This window comes from Triticum dicoccoides, chromosome 1B (assembly GCF_002162155.2).
Source record: "Triticum dicoccoides isolate Atlit2015 ecotype Zavitan chromosome 1B, WEW_v2.0, whole genome shotgun sequence".
Taxonomy (NCBI): domain Eukaryota; kingdom Viridiplantae; phylum Streptophyta; class Magnoliopsida; order Poales; family Poaceae; genus Triticum; species Triticum dicoccoides.
Genome location: NC_041381.1, coordinates 133,918,150 through 133,943,405, shown reverse-complemented (window position 1 = coordinate 133,943,405; position 25,256 = coordinate 133,918,150). Strand labels below are relative to the sequence as shown.

At 49.3% G+C, this 25,256-nt stretch overlaps 1 protein-coding gene across 3 annotated transcripts in view; it reads right to left on the bottom strand.

The window, feature by feature from the left end:
• Positions 1-24,947, bottom strand: part of LOC119323503 (ankyrin-1-like) — a 51,158-nt gene extending 26,211 nt beyond the window's left edge. For 2 of the 3 annotated variants that reach the window (XM_037597182.1, XM_037597191.1), the window contains exons 1-4: positions 24,665-24,947; positions 24,072-24,131; positions 21,585-21,946; positions 19,091-19,364 (exon numbers count right to left, since the gene is read on the bottom strand). In XM_037597182.1, coding sequence (XP_037453079.1) covers positions 19,091-19,364; positions 21,585-21,941 — 631 coding nt within the window. In that variant the 5' untranslated portion in view covers positions 21,942-21,946; positions 24,072-24,131; positions 24,665-24,947. Of the gene's footprint in view, positions 1-19,090; positions 19,365-20,942; positions 21,488-21,584; positions 21,947-24,071; positions 24,132-24,664 lie in introns of those variants that run through there. The other variant, XM_037597185.1, reaches the window with a different exon arrangement.
• Positions 24,948-25,256: the final 309 nt, after the last annotated feature.

The following is a 25,256-nucleotide window of genomic DNA, read 5'->3' as shown; positions in this document are numbered from 1 at the left end:
CCCTCCCGCAGCGCGCCCGGGGGGTCCCATGTGGCCGCAGTCCTCGGCCCCGTCTCCCTCCCCTCCCCCCCGCCGTCGCCGGCGCGCTCCGTCGGGCAAAGCCCAACGGGCGAGGCGGCGGCAGGGCCCTCCTTCCCCGTCCGCTTGTGGGCGCCGGCACGGGGCGGCCCCTTCGAGCGACGGTGCTGAACGCCCGCGGGATCCAGCGGCGCGGCGGCGGTCTCGCGGGGCGGTGGGGTGGCCTGCTGTGGCGGCGCTCCGGTGATCCTCGGGCTGCACGCTACGGGGCGGCTGCGGTGCTCCCGTCTCGGGAGGTGGCTCGAGACCGGCTCGGGCCGGATCCGTCCGGATCTGGCTTTGGGGGCCGGTTGGTGGCGCCTGGCTCCGGTGGTGCGTGCCCGGCGGCTCCGGCCGTGGGCGGCGACATGGGTAGGTCTCGGTGGCCTACCGGTGTCGTGGCGGCTTCACGGTGACTCAACGGATCTGTCCGCGGCAACGGCCGGCTCCTCCGGCGTTGGTTTGTCTGCGTTCGGGCCGTCTCGTCCTTCACCCCATCTCCTCGTCGCCCGGGCGCTACTCCCATCAAAGGGCTGGTCCTTTCCCAGCTGCGATCCACCGCTCGTCTCGCACCCGATGCCGCAAGACAGAGCTCGTCTCGCGCACGATGCAGCAGGACCGAGCTCGTCTCGCGCACAATGCAGCAGGACCAAGCTTGTCTCGCGCACGATGCAGCAGGACCGAGCTCGTCTCGCGCACGATGCTGCGGGACCGAGCTCATCTCGCGCTTGGGGTAGCAGGATGAGTTGGTGGATGCCGGTTCTGGCCGACCTATTGGGTCTCGATGCTGGGGGTTGCCCAGGGGCGTGAAAGGTGGGACCTTTCCGCTCGTCTCTTTTGTTGGGGTGCGCTGGGTCACGGGTGAGGTGGTGTCGAGGTCTTGGATGCTGGGGCGGCGGCCCTGGTGGTGGTGGTGGCGCGGTGCTCTTGGACAAAGCCCGCGCCTTGGTGCTGCCCGCTCATCATGGCCGTGTGGGCGGCGTGGTTGCCGGGGTGTGGCGTTCGGTGGCGGTGAATGTTGGCCGAGGTGAAAACCTACTCTATCTTCGGACGGACCGGCGGCGGCGAAGATCGCTCCCTTCTTGAAGGCATCGTCGCGGCTCTCATTGCCCGTCATGTGGCTCCGGGGGAAACTTTGATCCTTGGATTGGGCGGTGGCGGCGCTCCGGCGTCGTTTCCTTCCTGAAGGCGCCGCCTTGGAGCGCATGGTTCGTCATATGTAGCTTCATATCTTCGGGGCGGTAGTGCTAGGAGTAGTGTTGCTGCGCTCAGCGCCTTTGTATCCCGTCCTGGGTGTGTGCGTGTGTTGCGGTGGCGTAGCGTGTGGTTGTTCTGGATGCTTGTGGGTTGTTGCTTTATATATAAAGCGGGGCGAAAGCCTTTTTCGGTAATATCTACCCACCTAACGGTCATATCATTGAAGGGCATTTATGTCTTATCATGTCGGGCTGCTCCCTAGGCTATAAATAGCCGCCCCCCCTAAAACCACTAGCTGGTTGGCTGCTCCAAGAGAAACTGACACTTCATTGAGAGCATCCCATCCTCCGAGAACTTTGAGCGAAAATCATCAAGTGAGGAAAAACCCAAAACCCAAACACCTACAACCCAAAGTGATTGAGCATCACTGAAGAGATTGTTCCTGTGTGGAACCGATGATTGTTACCTTTGAGGACTGTGTATCCTCCAGACGGTTAGGCGTCATGGTCTGAGCATCCAAGAGGAATTGTGGATCGCCGAGTGACCAAGTCTGTGAAGGTTTGGAAGTCACCTGAAGACTTACCACGAGTGATTGGGCGAGGTCTGTGTGACTTTATCTCAAGGAGAATACGATGAGGACTGTGTGTCCGGGTCTGTGCGTCCTCAGGTTTAAATACCCAGCCGCTCCAACCAGACGTACAACTGTCACAACAGTTGGAACTGGTCTACCAAATCATTGTCTTCACCAAGCCATCTGGTTCTATTTCCTCAACCATTTCATTTCCTCATTCATGTGTTGATGAACCTGATCATTACTGTTTGAAGACTTTGACTGAAGACTTTCTCTATTTCCTCAATCCTATTTCTTCAGCCACATAGTCTTCAGCCTGCTTATCCTGTTTTCACACTATCTGTACTCTGTGCTTGTTTTCATTTCATCATGATGACTATGTTGTTGCTCTGTTATGCTTATACCTGAGTACTTATTACGCTGCTAGTGTGTCGTTGCTTAGGAATTTCTTCACCTAGAAATTCCTCAGTGACGAATTTGTAAAAATCGCCTATTCACCCCCCCCCTCTAGTTGATATAACGCACTTTCAACATTGTCTTTGTTAAACATCAACTATGCCTCCCCCAATCACATAACTTCTCACTTTCTGCTACCCTCACTAGACGTGCTTCCGGGGAAGGGAACAACATTGCAGCACCGCCGCTCGAACAGGTAGGCTTAGGACTTCCACTCAGGAGCAGGGAAGGAGTTGCAGTGGAGGTACCCAGATGAAGCCTCCATGGAAGAAGACGGCAACAGTGATGAGGGACAATAGGAAAATTAGAAGTCAAATCTGTTTTGAGTTATTCTACACACTACTACTCCATTCTAGATAATAGGTTGTTGTATTTGTTTTCTTATCCTATAGTAATGTTTCTAGAGTCTTCTAGCTATGAGTACAAGTTGAACCTGAAGTAGTGTTTTCTAGAGTTTTCTAGCTATAAGTAGAAGTTGAGATGTGAAAGCTTCCCAAAGTCCTATAAATAGAGGTCCTCGCCTCTAGTTTGTAACCAGACTATGTAACCACTACCTAAAATAAAACTTGGTGTTCTTTTCTAAGATCTTGGACTAGATCGTGTGTTCTAAGAATTTTGGACTGACTCTGCTCTAGAGCGATATCTAGCACTACACGTTGAAGTAGTTCCTTAAACACTAGTGATGTACACTTTAAAGCAGCAAGGTGGAGGTGCTCTGCCACAACCTTGTGCTACTTCAGTCAGCATCTTCATCATTGTCTTGGTCGCCATCACTACAACCAGCACCCACGGCCGATGAGCCAAGAGTGTTAGGAGTAAGCACATTGTGTTAGAGGTCTGGTTGTAACCGAACTGTTGAAGTATAAAACAGTTTCGGAAGTATCGTGTGCGTCTAGGAATCGATCAGATAAGGAGATAGGAGAGTTTAAACCTGCTTATCAGGGTCACGTCGTGTTGGGCAATTACATGTGCCGTGTTGACGTGAATTCTTTGTAAACCCCCATATAAAGTAAAGAATAGGAAGGAGGGCGATTGAGCCATCGTTGAATATTTTCTTCTGTAGTTTTTCCTCTCGTAAGTTCTTGTGCAGATCGCGTACATACAGCAGGAAGCTGATTGATTTGCTCTAACAATGGCATCAGAGCCATGCTAGATCCTCGGTCATGAGAGAGCAATGGGCGACGACGATAGCAAGAACAAGCAGCTTGCGCTGGGAGGCAGTTCGGCGGTGAAGAAAGAAACCTTACCCTCGACGACCTTCCCGCAGCTACAGGGAGAGGACTATGCTATGTGGGCAATCAAGATGGAGTGCACCATGGAGGCTCACGAAATCTGGGATGCGATCAATGCTGGAGGCGATGTATACAAGAAGGGAGGTGCAGAATATAAGAAGGATCGGCAGGCCATGTCTGCGATCTACTCTGTCATCCCCAATGATGTAGCACGTCATGTATCCGGGAAGAATACGACAACAGAAGCCTGGGAGGTGATCAAGGAACTTCACCAAGGGCACAGCCGTGTTCGTGAGGCTCGTCTACAATCTCTGTTGAGGGATTATGAAATTCTGAAGATGGATGAAAGTGAATCCGTGGATAAATTTGCCACAAGGGTGGTTGAGATCACCAGCTCCATCAAGGACCTTGGAGAGACTTTGACGGATATCGCGATTGTACGCCGCTTCCTCCATGCTGCAGCACCACGATACATGCAGATCGTCACCTCATCGAACAGTGCGTGGACCTGAATACCTTGTCGGTCGCAGAACTCGTCGGGAGATTCAAAGCCCATGATGAGAGGATCAGGTTGAACTTCGGCGATCCGAAGGAAAGTGAGAATTTGTACCTGACCAAGACGCAGTGGATGCAACTGTCAAACGACAAGAAAAACAAGGGGACGGGAGCAAGCGGCAGTGGCAAGAAGGGAAATCGGCGTAACCCGAAGAAATCAGAAGAAGAGTTTGAGGCCCCTGCCAAACCGAAGTTTGATCGGGAGAAATTAAGTGCCATAACTGTGGGATTTTTGGACAATTTAAATCTGAATGTCGCAAGCCACCAAAGAAAGAAAAAGCTTTCCTAGCAAAGGGAGGTGATGACCAGCCTGAGATGCTGATGGTAGAGTTGTGCGAACTCATGGAAGATGAGCAGATTGAAGAACGTCCAAAGCACATGCTCGTGCCTAAAGAGGTTCAGGAAGAGAAAAAACAGAGAAAGCTCACTGAATATGTGACACTTGTAGAGGATAAAGTGCATCTGCAGCAGAAGGAAAAGGTCGAAGCTGGTGCGAATGTATGGTACTTGGACTCCGGAGCGGGTAATCACATGACCGGCAATATTGATCAATTTTCTAAGTTGAATACTTCAGTTGGAGGCACTGTAAAATTTGGAGATGCCTCAACAGTGTAGATTTGTTGTCGTGGAACCGTATTATTTGAGACAGCAAGGGAGAACACAAGGTGCTGACAGATGTGTATTTCATCCCAAGACTGAAGAGTAGTATTATAAGTCTTGGCCAACTCGAAGAGCGCGGTTGCAAGATCGTCATTGAGGATGGAAGGTGTTTGACCGTCAGCGTACACTGCTCGCACGGGTGAAGCGTTCAAGGAATCGCCTCTACATACTGAACCTTGATCGTGCCGACCCAATTTGTTTGCTTGCTGGTATGCAGGAGGATGCCTGGAGATGGCATGCACGCTACGGTCATCTGAATTCCGAGCATTGCGTACACTAGGGCAGAAGGAGATGGTGCACGGTCTACCAAGAATTGAGCATGTCGAGCAGCTTTGTGATGACTGTCTTGTTGGGAAACAGAAGCATAACCTATTCCCCTATGAGGCAAATTTCAGAGCAAGCAAGGTTATGGACTTGATGCATGGTGATTTGTGTGGACTAATCGATATTTTTTGCTAATTGTCGATGACTATAGCAGGTTCATGTGGATCGTGTTGTTGAAGACCAAAGATCAGGTTTTTGAAGCATTTAAAAAGGTCAGGGTTGCAGACGAGGTAGAAGCTGAATCAAAGTTGAAAGCTCTCAGAACAGATAGAGGTGGTGAATTTAGATCCAAGAGGTTCAATGCCTATTGTGAAGAACATGGCATTAGAAGGTACTTGATGGCTCCCTACACATCGCAGCAAAACGGCATGGTAGAGAGAAGAAACCAAATGGTTGTAGCTATGGCACGGAGCATGTAAAAGAGTAAAAATATGCCCAGAAGATTTTGGGGGGAAGCTGTTACCACAGCAGTCTATTTGCCCAATCAAGCGCCCACCAAAAGTGTGATCGGAAAGACTCCGTACGAAGCATGGTGCGGGAGGAAACCTACTGTGGAACACTTGCGCACATTCGGGTGTGTAGCTCATGTAAAAACAGTAGGAGGTCACATTGGAAAACTAGAAGACCGCAGCACACCCATGGTGGTGCTTGGATATGAGCCTGGATCAAAAGCATACAGAGTATATGACCCTCGTGGAAGGATGCTGAGAGTAACTCGAGATGTTGTCTTTGAAGAAGCAAAAGCATGGAATTGGGATTCGGCAACTGAACCACCTCCGCATTCTTCAGGTGATATATTTAAGGTGTTTTATGATCACCATGATGCAGGTCATGACGAGCACAATCATGACCATGGGGACAAAGGGGAAGTACCGAGCATGCCCGTTGTACAAGGCAGTGCTCCGGAGTTTGCTGATTTAGGCTCACCATCAACTCCTTCATCACTCACTGAGAACAGCAGCAAAAGCCCCAGCGCAACTACCATGTCAGGAGATGTAACACCCCCAGCAACAAATTCTTCTGCCACGGCAACGGAAAATGCTGCCATAGCAGGAAATTCGCTTGAGGCTGCAGACCTGACAGAACAAGGTGATGCAGCAGCGGTAAGCGAACCTCGTCAAGGACCGCCAACACCAGTTCGTCTGCGCTCGATCGACGACATTTATGAAGCCACGAAACCACCAACAACCAGGGGGGAAGAGGACACAACAGAGCACAGGTTGCGAGTAGAAGAAGTTCATCTGCAAGCATAAGAGAAGAAATTGCAGAGCTCTGTTTTCTAGGTGCAAAGGAACCTATATCATTTGAAGGAGCAAACAAGGAAGAAACTTGGAGGAAAGCAATGACAGAGGAGATGGACTCGATCATTGATAACAAGACTTGGTCATTAACCAATCTTCCTGAAGGACACCAAGCTATAGGTTTGAAGTGGGTATTTAAAGAAAAGAAAAATTCAGAGGGATTGGTGATCAAGCACAAGGCTCGCCTTGTCGCTAAAGGATTTGTACAGCAGCAAGGAGTGGACTTTGATGAGGTTTTTGCCCCAATTGCGAGGATGGAGTCTGTCCAGCTGCTAATTGCAGCTCAGAAATCGTGGAAGCTACATCATATGGATGTCAAGTCGGCATTTTTGGATGGTGTGTTAGAGGAAGTTTATGTAAAACAACCTCCAGGTTTCAGCAAGGTGGGGAGTGAAGAAAAGGTGTTGAGACTCCACAAAGCAAAGCTCTGTATGGTTTACATCAAGCTCCGAGAGCGTGGAACATTAAATTAAATGACACGCTGATATCTCTCGGATTTGAGAGGAGTCCATTTGAGCATGCTATGTACAAAAGGGGGGAAGAAAAAATCTCGCCTAATTGTTGGAGTATACGTGGATGACCTACTGATAACAGGAGAGGATGAGCAAGAATTGGAAAGGTTCTGTTATGTGGCTGCTAGAAGGAGGGCGCGAAAGGGTCGGCCGGGGGCCTTTCTGCCCACGGCCGGGCAAGAGGGAAGGGATTTCCTTCTTAATTCTAGCTTGATTAGATTGATACATCTCCTCTCTTTATATAGAGGTTTACTTGACTCCCAAGCAAGGCTTACTTGACCCCTAAGCAAGCGACCCTTATCTCTAATTAACCCTAAGACTAACGGGCTATACTGCCAGCCCAGGCCCATTACGTACTCTAACACTACACCCCACCTGGACATGCAGCTTGTCCTCGAGCTGCAGCCTAGCCAACCTATAACCATGACTCGACGCAACACAAACCTAACACCTAAAAACAAGCCTTTTACATCTCGGCTTGTTTTATTACTCTCAACCTGAAATGGACTGGGACGCTTTATTTTGGACCCCTTAACAAAAAGTGGACACCATCCGCACGTCGGACCGGCACGTGTACAGCCACCTAGATCCCATGGACACCATCTGTACAAAAGGAGTGCATGTGTATGGCCACCTGGAAGTGATCGCAAGAGCGACCAGCAGAGGCGCCCTCGCGGCGGCTGGCGGCGGAATGCAGTGGTGCTACGCGGTGCGCTCCTGTCGTTGACACCATGTCTTCTCCCCGCTGGACGGCTGTTGGTCTGCACCGCACAGAGAAGAGTGGAGGGCTTGCGATGGAGTATGGCGAGGAGGGGTGCGCCCCCCCCCCCCCAACCGCCGATGTCGCAGACTTTGAGGTCGCTGCCCGCGGGGAAAACAGCATGCCCGCCGCCCGTGAGGGAAACGGCGCGCAGCTGTAGACCACACATCTCCCGCACACGCCGACGCGCGAGGAGGCCGCACGCAGCAGCCTGCAGCCTCACCGCCGCCGACACATGGCAGGTAGCGATCCAATACGGAAGCGGTGACGGCGACGGCGGGGACTTGATCTGTTGTATGTGGACGTCCTGGGACAGCGGCGGCGCTGATGGGAACGAGGTTGTCGCAGTCCCGTTGTAGGGCATCCCATACTGGATGGCGGAGCTGACCGGCGGTGGCTGCTGCAGCTGCAGCGACTGCTGCGGTGTCGCGCCGGGCGCGGCGGAGGCCGCCCGGAGCGGCGGCTGCCACTACAGCCAGGGCAGGGCGGTGGTGGCGGTGGATGGCAGCTGCAGCGGCCCAGCGGAGGCCGCGTGGTGCGGCGGCAGCCACGGCAGCCACGGCGGCGCGGTGGCGGCAATGGGCGGCGCGGCCGGGTGCGGCCCGTAGGACCGGCCAAGAACAGGCAAATCTCCTGGACCGCCTGGGTTAGGTCCCGCAGCGCCTCGGACACCTCCGGGGTGAGGACGGCGGGGGCGGGCGCGATGGAGGAGCCCGGCGCGGGCAGGAGCGGGGCGACGGTCGTGGTGGTCGCCGGAGGCGACAAGGTGACCGACAGCGGGAGAGACGGGTTGGGCGGCGGTGAAGATATGATCGAACCGAAGCTAGCTGATACAAACAGGTTCAAACAGCAGATGAAGGACTTATTTAAGATGTCTAACCTGGGTTTATTGAGCTACTATCTAGGCATAGAAGTGCATCAAAAACCAGGGAGTATAACGCTATGTCAGGAGGCATACGCGAGAAAGATCCTAGAGACCAGCGGCATGACAGATTGCAATTTTGCTCAAACTCCTATGGAAGTTCATCTCAAGCTGAGTAGGAGAAGTGAAGCTCCTGAAGTTGACTCAACAAAGTATCGTAGTATTGTGGGAAGTTTACAGTACCTCATACATACAAGGCCAGATTTGGCACATCTAGTGGGCATCGTGAGTCGCTTTATGGAGGCCCCAACATCTGAACATCTGGCTGCAGTAAAACACATATTGCGCTCTGTGAAAGGAACACTCAATTTTGAGTGTAGCTATGTCAAGAAGAAAGGTGCAAAAGATGAGCAGCTCCATGGTTACAGTGATAGTGACATGGCGGGAGACGTGGACGATCGGAAGAGCACAACCGGCGTTGCATTTTTCCTTGGACCGAACTTGGTCGGTTGGCTCTCACAGAAACAGAAGGTTGTAGCTCTTTCTTCTTGTGAGGCCGAATATAGCAGCAGCGACAGCGGCGTGTCACGGAGTTTGGCTTGGACGACTACTTGGTGATCTCCTAGACCAAGAACCGGGGAAGGTGCTATTGAAGATCGACAACAAATCTGCAATTTCCTTGTGCAAGAACCTTGTTCATCATGATAGAAGCAAGCATATAGATACAAGGTATCATTACATAAGGGACTGTGTGGAGGAAGGAAAGGTAGAAGTCGATCATGTATGCTCTGAAGATCAGCTAGCTGACATCTTGACTAATTCTCTTGGAAAACAGAAATTATTGGAGATGAGGAAGAGAATTGGAGTAGTAGCTGTGAAATGATGACACAACATGCTTAGGGGGGTAAATGTTAGGAGTAAGCACATTGTGTTAGGAGTCTGGTTGTAACCGAACTGTTGAAGTATAAAACAGTTTCGGAAGTATCGTGTGCGTCTAGGAATCGATCAGATAAGGAGATAGGAGAGTTTAAACCTGCTTATCAGGGTCACGACATGTTGGGCAATTACGTGTGCCGTGTTGGACGTGAACTCTTTGTAAACCCCTATTCAATAGTTTTTCCTCTCGTGAGTTCTTGTGCAGATCGCGTACATACAGCAGGAAGCTGATTGATTTGCTCTAACAAAGAGCTCCAGGATCAGGATCTAGTAGAGGGACAAGCAGCATGGGACGCGGAGGCTATTCTCTTGGAGAAAAGGCTAACAGGGCGACGCCCACGCCAAGACCAACATCCACATCCATATTGTCGCCTGCTCGACCGTAGTGGGGCTACAACCACAGTTGAAGGACACCATCTCCTCCTGTCGATGTTTTTTTCCCGGCTTCTGAATCCCTCCATGTGAGGCGGAGCGTTGGACCCTTGCAGCCAACATCATTGGCGCCACAAGAGCTTGCCCTGGAGCACCTCTGGCGGTGGCGGGACGGGAGAGAGGAGGGGGAGAGGGTGGCGACGGGCTAGGTTTTCGCCCTCGAGTCGCCTCCGAGGTGGCAACGAGAGGACCAAGTCCTTTTTTGGCTATCTTTTTATGTAGTTTTGTTTTTATGTACTAACATCTACTACAACTTTTCATACTACAAAGCTATTGTCATTCGTATTTGAGAACCTTTATGAATATTTACAAAGAAAATCTAAATCGGTAAGGCTTGAATAGGAAGGACATAGAAACATATGTGCATTAATGATTGTCGGAATCATGAGAATCAGGGTATCCCAAGCATGCCAGGTGGAGCAGCTGAGGGCGTGTCCGGGTATCAAGACCAACAACAATTAGGCTGGGAGATCAATAGGCATCTTTAGCGAAAATGTGTAGGACGAGCACACTAGCTTCGGCGAAAATAATGTAATCTTCAAAGAATCATGCGTTTTGAGAAGTGAGACGTCATCAGTGACGATCCCGCGGTATCCTTGCCCACCCAGCACGGCAAGGATGCATGCTACCTCTGACAGGGCATTTAATGAAGTGGCAGTACATATCGTAGACCGCCGCAGGCCTACGGTTGATATGCGGTAAACAATACCGCCTGACGGAGGGAGCGCTCTCCCGAGCGATAAGATGTGTGACACATCAACTGGAACTTTTGACATTGCAGGCTAACCCTTTTGACTCGCTGGGAGCAGGCGGTTTTTGGGATGCTGGCAAGAGGGGCCCATAGGAAACTAATGATGGTAGAAGCCACTCGAGTGCCTGGTGCCTACGCCAAGCGAGCGATAAGCTTCCTGACATCGGCTCAATTAGTAAAAGAGACAACGTGGGCTTCAACCTACGCATTGGACACTTGTTCACACGACTGTAAGATGGCCATTGTTGCCCCCTAGCCCTATATAAGGGGAGGACCGCGGCCACCAAAGAGGGAGAGTAGGAACCAGAGGCAAAAATCACACAAGGAACAATGAGCAAGTGTAGCTCAATCAAGAGTAGGAAGCATAAGGTAGCAAGCAGAAGGATGCTCGGGAGCATAGCCTAGACCACCCCCCAAAACCCGAGCATAGCAAGCAGCTCTCCCCAGCATACACAAAGCTCCCTCGAGCATACCCGCAGCTCGTCCGAGCATATGTAACTTTCACCATATTGCCATCATCAACCAACCACAAACAGGAAGTAGGGTACTGCGCATCAGCGCGGCCTGAACCTGTATAAACTCTGTGTCATTTTTCGTTTCACATTCCAAAGAAGAACTAAGCGTTTAGCACCAAGCCAAACTAATAAACAGGGTATCTTTGAACCATGATGTCATGAGTTGACTCTCCGACATCTTGCACGCCAGGTAAGGGCCTAAGGCTTGTTTCTTCTCCGTACCATTATATCACCACCTTCGGTGATCATGGCGGGTGAACAAAAACCGCTTTCCTCGGAGCCGTCTCACACCCACTCACGGGGGAGTGTGGCGGGGGACGTCCCGTCTAAAGCTCCAACGCAACCAGCGGGCCACCTTTCACGCGGTGGCCACGGGCGGGTGTGCCACCAGCGTAGTTTTGAGACTAGCCCGACGATCGCACTTCAGGCGGCGCACGCTCTCCTCCTCCACCCTCCAACGCCAGTAGAAGTGCAGCCCCTGCTGGGATCTTGGCTCAGGTAAGTAGTTAACATGGTGGACATCTCTGGACATCACTTGTGAGTGGTCGGTGGCCAGCGGTGCACGCTCTGCATCCAGGCAGGAGCCCTACTGTCACGGTCATGTTGCCACATCGGCCCCATGATCAGCTAGAGGAGCCCTAGGCTCACCCGCTGACCCGAGGGACGACGCCTCCGCGAACTTTCGGGCGCAGCCTAGAAGATTGCCTGCACACTTCAACTTAGATAGTGGAAGGAAGGACGTCCCTATCACAAGCAAGCCTCAACTGGTAGAGCCCAGCGCCCTTGGCGCCGACGAAGTCCAGATTCCTTAGGCACCAAGGGTGGAGCGGGTCTGCGCCTCCCCATCATCAGCATTGCCGCTCCTTATACCACGGGGTGCCAGGCATTCACCCTCGAGCTGCGCCACATGGCATTGCCCCCGAAGTTCCAACCTGAGTTCCCGCAAGTTTACGATGGGGCTCAGGATACGGTGGAATTTCTCTAGCTCTACACCACAGCTGTCCATGCCGCCGGGGGAAGGGGCGGAGATTGTAATGGCCAACCGGTTCCCTTTGGCACTAAACGGACCAGCCAGGTCATGGCTCATGAACCTGCAATATGCCCTCATTGGCTCATGGCAGGAATTGCGCGACCAGTTCGTAGCCGACTTCCAGGGCAACCTATGAACGTCGGGGGTCGAAGGCGATCTCCACGTTGTCGTTAAGCGATTAGGGGAAACCCTACGCGAGTACATCGAGCGCTTTAGCAAGGTGCGGGTCACCATACCAAGGAGTACCCCATGGGCCGTCATGATCGCCTTACGGGTAGGCGCATGCAAGAGAAGATGCGGGAGAAAATGGGTACCAAGACCATCCAAACCACCGCCGAATTATTTGCCTTGCCAGATAAGTGTGCCAACGCAGCTGAAGAGCGGGAATGGCTCGCGCAAAGGGTGGTAGTGGCGCCGGGACCTCACGCCATACTAAGATAGATAAGAAGCGGAGGACAGAAGCGGTCCTGGTCGCAGAACCCAAGGCTCTTGAACCTGCCCGTCCACCCACCAAGGTGAGTGGGAAGGCGAAGAGTACCCCCTAGGCAAATACCCGAAAGTGGTGCAAGATACACTGGACGGATCTGTACGACCTTGCAAGTGCCAGGAGGTGCAGAACGTCAATGAGGGACGCTGAAGACGACCCTATGATGACCACGGTAACCGCGGAGGTTATCGCGATAACCCTGGAGACCAAGGAAACCATGACGGGAATCGAGGGGCCGAGGCGAAGGGTATAACAACTTGAGGTGAAGTCTGGAGTAACTGTGGTGGTGTTCGCGGCAATCGTGGTGGTAACCACGGCCCGTTGGGCGCCCAGGACAAGAACCTCACAGCCACAGCGAGGACAACGGCATTGAGGAGCGAAACCACAATCATGGTTTCCAGGAGGCCCGAGACTTGGCTTGCATCCATGGCAGTGCGTCCCTACACATGTCGCATCGCCAATTCAAGTTGATAAAGCACGAGGTGAACACCATCGCCCCTAGCATGGGAGTCAAGAGAACACTCAGATGGTCAGAGGTGTCGCTTCGACTACTCCGACCATTCGAGGAGCACATCATCGGTGGGACGCCTTCCGCTGGTGGTCTCGCCCATGATTTGCAACATCGAAGCCTCCAAGATACTGGTAGATGGGGGCGCTGGACTGAACGTTCTATCCCCACAGATCCACAAGAAGATGCAGATTCCCACCGAAGCGATGTGCCGAACGCAACCCTTCCTGGGGGTAACCCCAGTCACTTTCGACGCACCAAGCAACTACCCCACCAAGTATGTTGACTTCGATGTTGCAAATTTTGACCTACCGTACAAAGGTATCATGGGATGTCAAGCGCTTGCTAAGTTCATGATCACATCTCATTGTGCATACATGACCATCAAGATGCCCGGACCCCAAGGACCAATCTCTGTGTCAATCTATGTGTAAGTGGACCTCCCGGGTGATGTGATCTGTGCAGAGAAGATGTTCTTGGCAACCACTGCCCCCCGCCGCCGTTAGTACCGATCAATTAGAATGCTTGCTGCCCACCGCGAGGAAGACGAAAGTCTTCACCAGCGACGTTGTCCTGACCAAGTCTTTTCAGCTTGGGGACAACCCCGACCAGACCATCAAGATCAGTGGACAGCTCGATCCCATATAGGAAAGTGTGCTCGTCACCTTCCTGCGGGGCTAACACCGACATGTTTTCTTGGCAGCCGTTGGACATGCCCGGTGTTCCCAGGGAGGTGATCGAGCACCAATTATCTGTGTACCCCGATGCACGGCCTATGAAACAGAAGGTGTGCCGCCAAGCGCCCGAGTGGCAGGAATTCATCAGAGAAGAAGTGGAACGGCTTAAGAAAGTCGATTTCATCAGGAAAGTGATCCACCCTAACTGGAATGCCAACTCGGTAATGGTTCCCAAGGCTAGTGGGAAGATGCGAATGTGCATCGACATAAGTAGCCTCAATAAGGCGTACCCCAAAGATCCTTACCTCCACCCTTCCATAGATTAGATTGTCGACTAGACCGCGAGGTGCGACTTGTTGTGCTTTCTGGACACATATTCGAGGTATCACCAGATCCGCATGGCGGAAGAAGATGAAGAGAAGACAACATTCATAACGCCTATCGGAACTTTCTACTACATATGCATGCCCTTCGGCCTGAAAACGCCGGCCCCACTTACGAGTGAGCAATGCGCTTCGCATTAGGCTCGCAAGTGAGCCGGAAGATCGCGGTGGACATCAATGATCTCGTCGTGGAAACCAGAGACAAGTCAACCCTCCTGGATGACCTAGCATAAACTTTCGACAATCTGCACCGAATGCGCATGAAGCTCAATCCCCAAAAATGTGTTTTCGAGTGCCGTCCAGAAAGCACCCCGGATTCCTGGTGTCAAATCGCAGAATCGAGGTGAACCCGGCGCGGCTCAAGGATGTCTAGCACCTGACTCCTCAAGCGGTCAGGACCCTTCCAGTGGATGCCTAAAGCCGAGCATGTGAGGAAGCAAGCAGTATCTCACCTTGCCATCGGTCTTAGTGGCCCCTAAGCCCAGGGAACCATTGTTGTTGTGTCTTTCGGCTACACCACAAGTGCTCAACGCGATGCTCATGGGGAAAGAGAGGAAGAGTACATCCCCGGGGTGAGCCATCGTCGGGTCCCGAGCATGAGGACCGGGCTGAGTGCGGAAACGTCGGGTCTAGCGCCCTGTGTACTTTATCAGTGAAGTATTACACAGCGCCGGGACACAATATCTGCAGCCGTAGAAGAAGATTTATGCGGTTTTGATCGCCTCAAGGAAGCTGCGACATTATTTTCGGTCCCATGTGAAAGGATCAAGATGGACCTAGAAAGGGGTGAATAGGTACAATTACAATTTTAAATTATTACTTGGCAATTTTAGGCAAATATGCGGAATATGAAAGTGAACCTAACACATTGTAAAGGTAATTCTAGTGCTAGCAAATTACTCAACAATAACTAGTAGAGAGACAAGCAAGCACAATATGATATTATGTAAAGACAAGGAGACAAATGTGTTCAAACAAAAAAGGAGACAAATAACCACAAGTAAGGAGTTAGGGTTAGCGATAACCAAAACTCCAGAGACAAGGATGTATCCCGGCATTCACTTCCTTGGAGGGAAGCTAGTCACCGTTGGAGGGCCGGGTGTTACCACGAAGACTCACCCTATTCTCCTTGAGATATCACCACGAAGGCGATTCTCAACCACTAGTGGTAGACCTTGAGGCGGCCTCCAAATCTTCACAAACTTTTCGAGGTTAATCACAACAGCTGATTCCTCTCCGAAGAACTCCTACCACCAGGAGTCTACAACCTCGAACAGTACAAGATCAAGGGGTAAATGCTCAAGACTTGCTCAAATCACGATTTGCTTTTGGTCGAAAGAGGGGGTGGATCCATCACTTGGTGGATTTTCTCTCAAGAACTCTCACAAATCTTCCCGGGATCTAAGATTGAGTGTGGAAGGGGGTGAGAGGGGGCACTTGTGGCTTGCAAATGAATATAAGTGTAGTGGTCAACCCTATCCCAGAGTGGGAGAAGGGTATGTATAGCTCCACTGAAAAGAGTCATTTGAGCTATGTATTTCAAGTACCCATACGTCCGAATAGGAACCCGAACGATCCGGGGAACGCACAAATGACCCGAGTAGATATCTAGACAGTCTGGTTGGGTCAAAGGTTGAGCAACAAGCTTACAGCCCGAACATCCTGGAAGGGGCCTGGAACATCCGGCATTGCAAAACAATCGCATGGGGAACACGGGCTGGCCGAACATTCGGCACAGAGTCCGGAACATCCGGGCCAGCTCGGACGCGACACTCTCCGCAACGACGTCTGGGCAGAGCATCCGGGCAACAACCGGAAGATCCGGGCATGTATCTGGATGATCCAACCCCAGAGCCTACATACGAGTGTCTTCTGCCACTCTAGCCAGATACCCGAGACACTATCTGGATGGTCCGCGTAATGCCCGGATGATCCGGTTGTTAACATAGAGGTAGGTCATTTTGAAGGTAGGATTTTGGCTAAGTTATTTTTAGGGTTGTGTATGTCATTAAGTGTAGGATGGCCATGAAAAGATGTTGACTTGAGCAAATCTTCAACGGACCCTTTGATCCCCTCTTAATAGAGCGGGATCCCTATAACTCAAGACTAACTGAAAAATGCTACGCTTCTTTTCTCGTTATCACCAAGCTTGAGTCATATATAAATTGATAGGTCAATGATTCCTGCACAATGATGCCAAAGAGACTAATCTCCTGTGTATAGACTTAGCAAACATAATTAGTCCCCTATATGTATATTGTCGTCAACGTCAAAATATGATTAAGGGCACGATTGCACCTTCACCACGACATTGCAGTGGTTACTTTGTTTCCCCTAAAAGCCCCATCATCAACAACAGAGAAGCAATGTGACGAATTGCCGAATGGGCCGTTGAGCTCGCTGAGTTCGACCTTCAATTCGTGATCACTCAAGTCATCAAGAGCTGAGCCTTGCTTGACTTCGTGGCATAATGGGCCCATGTGCCCCTAGAGGAGGGATAATTCGCCGCCACGGCTTAGGGGAACCCCAGGGAGTGGATCTTGTACTTCGACGGGTCGTTCTCGCTCAAGGGTGCGGGGGCTCGAGCCCTCCTCATCTTCCCGGCTGGCGATGAGCTTCATTATGTCGTGCAACTCCTCTTCAACAACGGCTCGAACATGTCGGAGTACAAGGGATTGCTCACAGGTCTCCGAGCAGCGACGGCCCTTGGGATCCAGCACCTCGTTGTGAGAGGAGACTCCTAGCTAGTCATCAAGTAGGTGAACAAAGAGTATCAGAGCCTCGATCCCCAGATGGCGCCATACCTCACTGAGGTCCAAAAGATGGAGCGATGGTTCACCTGTTTGCAATTTGAGCATGTGAAACGTGGGCTCAACATGCTCGCCGATGATTATCCCGGCTGGCCTTACAGCGGAGGTCTGTTGCCGTCGGGGTCTTCGGAGAAAAGCTAATGAAGCCATCGAGTCCCATTGTCGACCCATGCGAAGAAGCACATCCTGTTTCAAGAAGGGAACCTCAAGGGCCACGTTTATGGACGGTCCAAAAAACTCCACCCAATGGGCAACAGGTTCTTGTCATTCAAGAGGCATCTTGGACTACCGAGATCGAGGCTTTCCTAAAAGAGTCGTCCATGCCACCCTTGCCTCCCCAAGAGTCGTCAAACAAAACGAGAGAAGCTCCCCAGGTGCCACTGGCACCAAGAGGACGGCATAACCAAAGGTTGCAGCTCCGAGGGAGTGCGGCCCCTCAGCGTCTAGGCAGAGCACAACGCGGGAAGGAGACTGGCGGGTGGCGAGGAGGGGCACGCTCACCACCGACGTGGAGACGATGTGGCCCAGAAACACCAGTGGTTGAGACAACGGAGCTGGAGATGAGTAGTGGGAGGCGAAGAAAGAAGTGTGTCAGGCGTCCGGGTGGCGAGCGGCCATTTTCTTGGTCTAGGACTCCTCGCCGAGCACGGGTATGTAGGGACGATGAAAAACCCTTCATCCTCGTGTGCCCCATTTATAGCTTGAGGGCGGAGTGTTGGAGGCTCCTTGAAGGAGACTGTGTGTCCCCCTTTCCCAAGCTCGTCGTGCACACGTCAACACCATCAATCGGGCAAAAACCAAGGCGCCTCCTCGAGTCTCATCAGCATTGGCGCCTCCACGGGATTGCTTCCGCATGCGGGCCCAGTACTGATTAGGCCCTCCCCATTAGCAGGTACCTCCTTGCCCAAAAGGTCACCAAGTAGATGAAAGGGTCGGGGGTTACTGTCGATATCATGAGAATCCGGGTACCCCGAGCATGCCACGTGGACCGGCTGAGGGTGCGTCAGGGTATCAAGACCAGCAACAATCAGGCTAGGTAACAATAAGCATCTTCAGTGAAAATGTGTCAGATGGGCTAACCAACTTCAGTGGAAATAATGGTATCTTTAAATAATCCTACATTTTGAGAAGTGAGACGCCATCAGTGATGATCTCGCGGTATCCTTACCTAACCAGCACGGCAAGGATGTGTCGTGCTCGCTGCCTCCGACAGCGCATTTAATGAAGCGACAATCCTGTAGCCCGTCGCAGGCCTACGGTTGATAGGCGGTAAATAATAACACCTGGCTAAGGGAGCGCTCTCCCGAGCGATAAGATGTGTGACATGTCAACTAGGACCTACGACATCGCAAGATAACCCTTTTAACTCGTAGGGAGCGTGCGATTATTGGGACACTGGCAAGAGGGGCCCATGGAGAACAAATGATGGCAGAAGGCACTCGTATGCCTGGTGCTTGCGCCAGGTAGGCGCTACGCTGCATGACATCAACTCAATTAGTCAAAGAGACCACATGGGCTTCGACCCACGCATGTTCACACAAATGTAAGATGGCCACTATGGTGCCCCCTAGCCCTTTACAAGGGGAAGACCGCGGCCATCCAGAGGGAGAATAGGAACCGGAGACAAGAATCACACAAGGAACAATGTAGCTCAATCAAGAGTAGGAAGCATAAGGTAGCAGCAGAAGGATACTCGGGAGCGTAGCATAGACCACTCCGAAAATCCCGAGTATACCCAACAGTTCTCCCGAGGATACTCAAAGCTCCCCCGAGCATACCCGCAGCTCGTCCGAGCATATGTAACTTTCACCATATTGCCAGCATCAACCAACCACAAACAGGAAGTAGGGTATTACGCCTCAGCGCGGCCTGGACCTGTATAAACTCTCTGTGACAGTTTTCATTTCACATTCCAAAGAAGAACTAAGCATTTAGGCCCTAGCCAAATTAATAAACAGGATATCTGTGATCCTTGATCCCCGAAACATGGCAATTTATATGATTTGGGGTGTTAATTACTAGGGAAAATAAAATGTTTTAATTGGGAACAGATACGTTTTTTAAATATGCTTACCGATGTCATCAGCCAACACAGCTTGGTGTAGAGCAGTCATATGAGTGCCAATAGTTGAGATAGAGACTGCCAACAACTGGTCGGCAATCTTCTTGACAACATGGAGATAGCCTTCCCTAGCAGCAATGTAAAGCGGTGACTGCATTTCCTCGTTCAATGCATTTGCACATCTTGGGTTGACCTCCAAAAGCTTTAGTGCAATGTCCAATTGTCGATGAGACAGTGCATCATGCATCGGTGTATTTCCTTTACCATTTAACATTGTGGTAGGCTCCTGCACGCATGTAGTACATTACCATTTGAACACTGACCTGCTTACCAGGACAACTTAAATTCAGAAGAAAAAAATTCCAGGTGCAAGATTATGCTTGATTCAATAATGATTTGAATGTATCCATTAATTGCACATATGTTTTCATTGCAGCTAGATACAATGCAAACGCTTGAATTCAAAGGAAAAATTGTGCCAAAGGCAAGATTAGGATTGGTTCGGTAGTAAATTGAATGGTGGTGTGCCAATGAACTTTGTCTATATCCGGATAGGAATGCTTTATGTTCTAGTACAAAGTTTGGATAAATTTACTAACTAGAACCAAGTTTTTAACCACATTTAACTGCAATGCGTACGCCGAGTTTTTAACCTAGACAAGCTCAACATCTACAATGTATGCAAAATGCTGATGCAAAAAAATCCCAAACTTGCATCCGACACCTGTACTGTTTTAGATGTTGATGCCAAATTAAAAATATATAAACTGGTGTCATGCCCCAAAGGTGATATGTGGTTCTATTTGTTGCTCTGAAGGTGGGAGCTCGTTTGCGGTAGCTCGAGATCTTGCCACAGGGGCTGGCAGGGCTGGCAGTGTTGGCACCCTCCAACGAGAAGGATGCCCTTGTGTGGCGAACCCAATGGGTTGGGCGATTGTGGTGCCTCTCCTCTGGGGTGCTGCTATGCGCCAGGAATACCAAAACGGGATGCTAGCCAGTGAAATGATCTCGGATCATTCCTAGATAGCTAGGCTAAAATATAAGAAATACAAAATAAACTCTTGATTCATTGCTTTTGGTCCTCCCTTCTAGTCTTCATAGATAATTACATGTGCGTTGCCACGGGAATAAATATTCTAGTATGTTGGCCTGTGATTTAACTGCCCATATTAATGTGATTGTGTAAATAAATGTTATCAAATCCTGCCCGTGATTTAAGTACCTAAATATATTTTTAGGATTTTATTTTGTAATCACTTATTGGCTTACCAAAAAAACATAGGTTTATTTGGTACTAAGTCAATAAAAGGTGGGATAATTAAGGTGGTTATCGAGGAATGATGCTCAAAATAAATATGGAAGGTTGGATGAAGGTCTCTGCCGGCAGGAAAAGGAACATACTTAATTTTTACGCAAAAAAGGTATACAGATAGAGAAGATATACTATCACAACAACTCAGATCTCAAGTAACTAACCCTATCTTTCTTAAGTATCAGGATCTTATCCCTTACTTAAATATCTTATACCCTAATTGGATAAGTATTGGGCATAACACGTGGATCTGCTCATAGAGTGTGAATCCTGCAGGGCCGCAGCATCGAGGAGCTTCTTTGGATCCACTGGCGGTGTTCCACATCTGAGCTCCCCGCAGCAACGTCAAGACTGGCATGGCAGTCAGTAGCAAACCCATTCTACCAGGTGTGCAGATCTATCATTGGCGGTGGCTGTGGTGACGAGCCTTGCATGGTACAGTTAGAGTTAAACATTGCAAGAGCACGGTTGCTGACAGAGACACCTAATGACAAGTGATGTATGTAGGGTGTTCAGTCATGATCGTGACTTGCACAACAATGACGACTATACCTGGAGATGAACAGTGTGGCAGTGTGCAGTGAAAGACTGGAGCTGGTCTTTCGACATCTCGATTGGTTGGGTATTCTCATGCATTGGTCTCGATACGACAAAGGTGGAGTTGTTGTGCCGTGGAGGGCCACAATGGCAGCGATGATGACACATGTCGTGCGGTACTGGTAGCAGTATACTCTTGTTGTTGCAAAGTGAGGTGCACTTGGCTGACACAAGGCTTGTTTGGTGCTTCGCTCTTGTATGAAGCAAGTCACAGAAATTTGAGATGCATCTTCGTCTTCGTACTCTGCAGTGATCGTGTTCATCAGTGCATTGGTGGTTGTCAGTGACGAAGTTGGAGTCACCAAGTTGTATGCCAATGATGATGATGTTTGTGTGTGGTTTCGTTGTTTGGATGTTCTCAACAGTGTGTGTGTGTTTTTTGTACTGTCATGCGTATGTCTGCTGGAGTGGCCTTAGGCCTAAAGTAGCTAGATCGTGGGTGTGTTTTGTAATCTTTGTTTTCGCCTAAATGCTCTCTAACTAGTTGTGAAAACATTCAGCTTAATTAATAGATTGAGGCAAACTTTGCATCTGGTTTCAAAAGAAAAACAATGTACTGAACTCATATAGAATGCATAATGCTAGTCAGTTGAGAACCTTTAAGTTGGCATCGATTCCCCTTGCCCACGTCAAATATAGAATCAGGTGCTCGACCACTTCTAGATGGCCCGCTCTCACCGCCAGGTGCAGTGGCGTATCGTCATCATTGTTTTGACTGACCATGAGCTCCATATTTGTGCCTACAAGGAGGAGGAAATGATGGACAAACAAAGTGTGGCCTTCTGACGCTGCGATGTGAAGTGCTGTGTTTTTCTCAGCCTTTGTCGTCGAGTAAATTGTGTTGGGTTTGACGGCGACAAGCTCTTGTAGGCTAACTATATTTCCTTTATCTGCTGCTTTCCTAAACACTGGATCCATGAGATTTTCTGCTGCTTTCCAAAACACTGGGTCCATGAGAACTGCATTGAAGAAGGCAATCAGAATCAAATTACACTTTCCTTTTGTTTCTTTCTGTGCGAAGTGAAATCCTGCTTTATTTTTGTATTAATAGAAAAACGTAAACAAAACACACTCTATCCAATTCATCTTACCTAAAATGATAAACCAAGAGCAAGCACAACCTCAGAACCCCCAGCTAACGTAACCCTAGCAACCTAACTGGATCATGAACAACTACAAAAATTTATACCAAGCATAGGTTCCCTTTTGGATAGGAACTAGCCACTCATTGTAGTATTAATATAGTGCGGTTATTAAGAATTATTTCTCATAAAAACACATGAGTAAGAGCGAAATATCCACCACAAAATAGCTAGAGTCGACATTCAATAAGGTTGCTTGGGAGATAATTGTCTAAACAAAACCAAAGCACCAGATATTTGCAAATCAGAACGACGGCTAAGACCGAAACAGCATATCTTATTATCTGCCAAGGTATGCACCTGTTGGCTACAGATTTCTAGTTGGTACTTCCATAGGTGTAAAGGATCTCAGAAGCGTAACTCAAATGATGTAGCTAATGAAAAGGACCAACACTATTAGCAAGGCAGCGGGGCAAAGAATAGCATTATAGCATCGACTGTGATGAAAATTGGTACAGCACCCTATGCTTCAATATGCCTAGAGCCCAATATGATAACGTCAAAGTTCCTAATTCAACTACCTCTGTAATTTATGCAAACAATTCCAAACCTAACATGAAACAACCAAAACTGTAGCAAATTATGTATGCTCCTGATACTGTCCAAAACTAATAATATATTTTCCCAGCATGATCAAAGAAGGTAGAAGCTAGAAGCTACTGGTAACATGAAAGACGAGAAGAACATAAGGGACACAGAATCACACCAACCTTGCATTTGGGACACAATAAACTGTGGCTGCTTAATTTAACCTTGTACCAGATAATGAACAAGTTTGGACGGAAGATGCGATGGTGGAAACAGGCTTGTATTTATGATGGACGTGTAGAAGAGAAGCAGTAGGGGTGCATAAATATGTACCAGAGCCCTTATGATATATTCTTGGCGCAGTGGTAAAGCTGCTGCCTTGTGACCAAGAGGTCACGGGTTCAAGTCCTGGAAACAGCCTCTTACAAAAATGTAGGGAAAGGCTGCGTACTATAGACCCAAAGTGGTCGGACCCTTCCCCGGACCCTGCGCAAGCGGGAGCTACATGCACCGGGCTGCCCTTTTTTTTGTGTTGGGAGCAAGTTGATGCTTATGCTTTACTTGTGTCCTAGCCTGATGGTACTTTAGTATTTTACATCTTTTTAAATGGATGCTTTTACTTTTTTGTACACTAGTGCTTTTACATTTTTAAGACTGATGTTTTAACTTCTGTTTAGATGACCTAAAGATATTGTTGTTCTAATATAGGCTCATGCCTTTTCGTTTTGACGTTTTTTATATGAAATAAGGGTAAATTTCTTTTCCATACTCATGGTACTTCACTACTTATCACCATTCACCAAAGCATTTCTTAAACATTGTGAAACAGAATGCACTCGTCAATAACATGGCCTAGCCATGGATCTCTGTCGGCTGATGACCATGTTTGATTCCTGCCAGCCAGGCTGGGTAGGTTCCGTGCTTTTAAATTCATCATTGGTTATTTTCCATCTTAAAAGAACTGCGCTTGACTACTAGAGTAGCTCGCAAGCAATTACTGAAATATTTTAAGTATCTAAACTATTTTATAAAGAAGGGACAAACAGATCCCCCAAACTCAGCAAAAACATTCTACCTTTTTTGTATATCAAAATTGGATGCTTATTGGCAGAGCTAAATTTTTTAAGCCTAGGATGCTAGTGTTTCTATGTTCGATGGCCAGCTATGAAGACACCATTGCAAGCAAGGGTATGGATATGAAGCAATGATGTTAAGAACCATGGACACTGCTTGTACATTGTTGTATGACCTCAGGCAAAGGCAGACGTGAATCAAAGAAGGTAGAAACAAAATATCAATGTTCATGTCCCACTTGAGATAAAAATGACCAAAACCGAAGCAAATAACAGATCTGTGTTTTTTGGACCATATATACAACTAAATGAAGCATGCTGCTAATGGTTTTCTAGTTTACCGTCTTTTCTCGAGTAAGAAACAGAACTCCCATGTCTTTTTAGAAAGAGACAGATATGACCTGAAAAGAACCGACACAAACAGTGTCAGGTATAAATTCGCTGCAATTCCACCCAAAATCTCAATTTCGACGGAAATCATAGGTTTACAGAGCATACAGGTTTTTTAACACCGACGTAGCAACTAAGCAGGGGGGAACTAAAAAGGCATGTGGTACATATTCAGTCTGAACACATCGACATATAAGCTGTGAGGTGCCTAATTTGCATGGTTTTTGAGTCGCGACTCATGCGAGTCGCTCTGGGGCAGCGACTCGGAAGAAGTCGAGCCTGCGTTGTGACTAGTCGCGACTCAGAGTCGCGAGTCGACACTAAGCTGAGTCGACCATATTTTTGCGACTCATAGACTAGTCGTCGACTAGTCGCGACTAGTCGAGCGACTCGAAATCCATGCTAATTTGACATCTCCCTGGCAGTGAAGAAGGAAATAAACATGTACTCCATAAGTTGAAACTCCATATTTGGCAAATACCAAGAGGAAAATAGCTGCAATCTATTCATGTCTTGGTTCGAGTTAGTGACCAAATTACTACACCTGTGCCTGACGAATGTCATGAGATCCCTCGCATGGTGCGTGGATCGAGAGCGCAAGGTGAGGGAGCCGCCGGCCACCGTCGTCGCATGCGTCCCTCCGCACTACCTGCAGCGGGGTGGAGACGCCGGCGGCCAGCGCTACTAGGGTTTCCTGTACCTTCGCCATTCTGAGGGTTTTTTTGTGTGTGTGTGTGTGTGTGTGCTCGAGAGCGAGTACTCCGAGCGAGAGACAGGAAGCGGCGGGGTGGACCGTGGACGATACGCGCAGCCATGAGCGTCGGAAACCCTCGCCTGCAGCGCGCCCCGACATGGGCCGGGGGTCCCTCCAACACAGTTTTCTTCTTTTTCTTTTACCTTTTTTCGCGCGTACTTTTTCTTTCCGAAATGTTAAGATTTTTCTATTTAAGTATATGCCAAGTCTGACGTCCGGAATGACATATTAAGTTTTCATGCTTAAATGATGTTAAAAAAATCTGTCATGCTTAAAAATCTGGCATCATATTTGTAGTGAAATCCTTTTCTTTTTACTTTCATTATTTATTTATTTTTGAAACACTTCCTAGCAGACGTCCGACACTATCAATTTGTCAGGA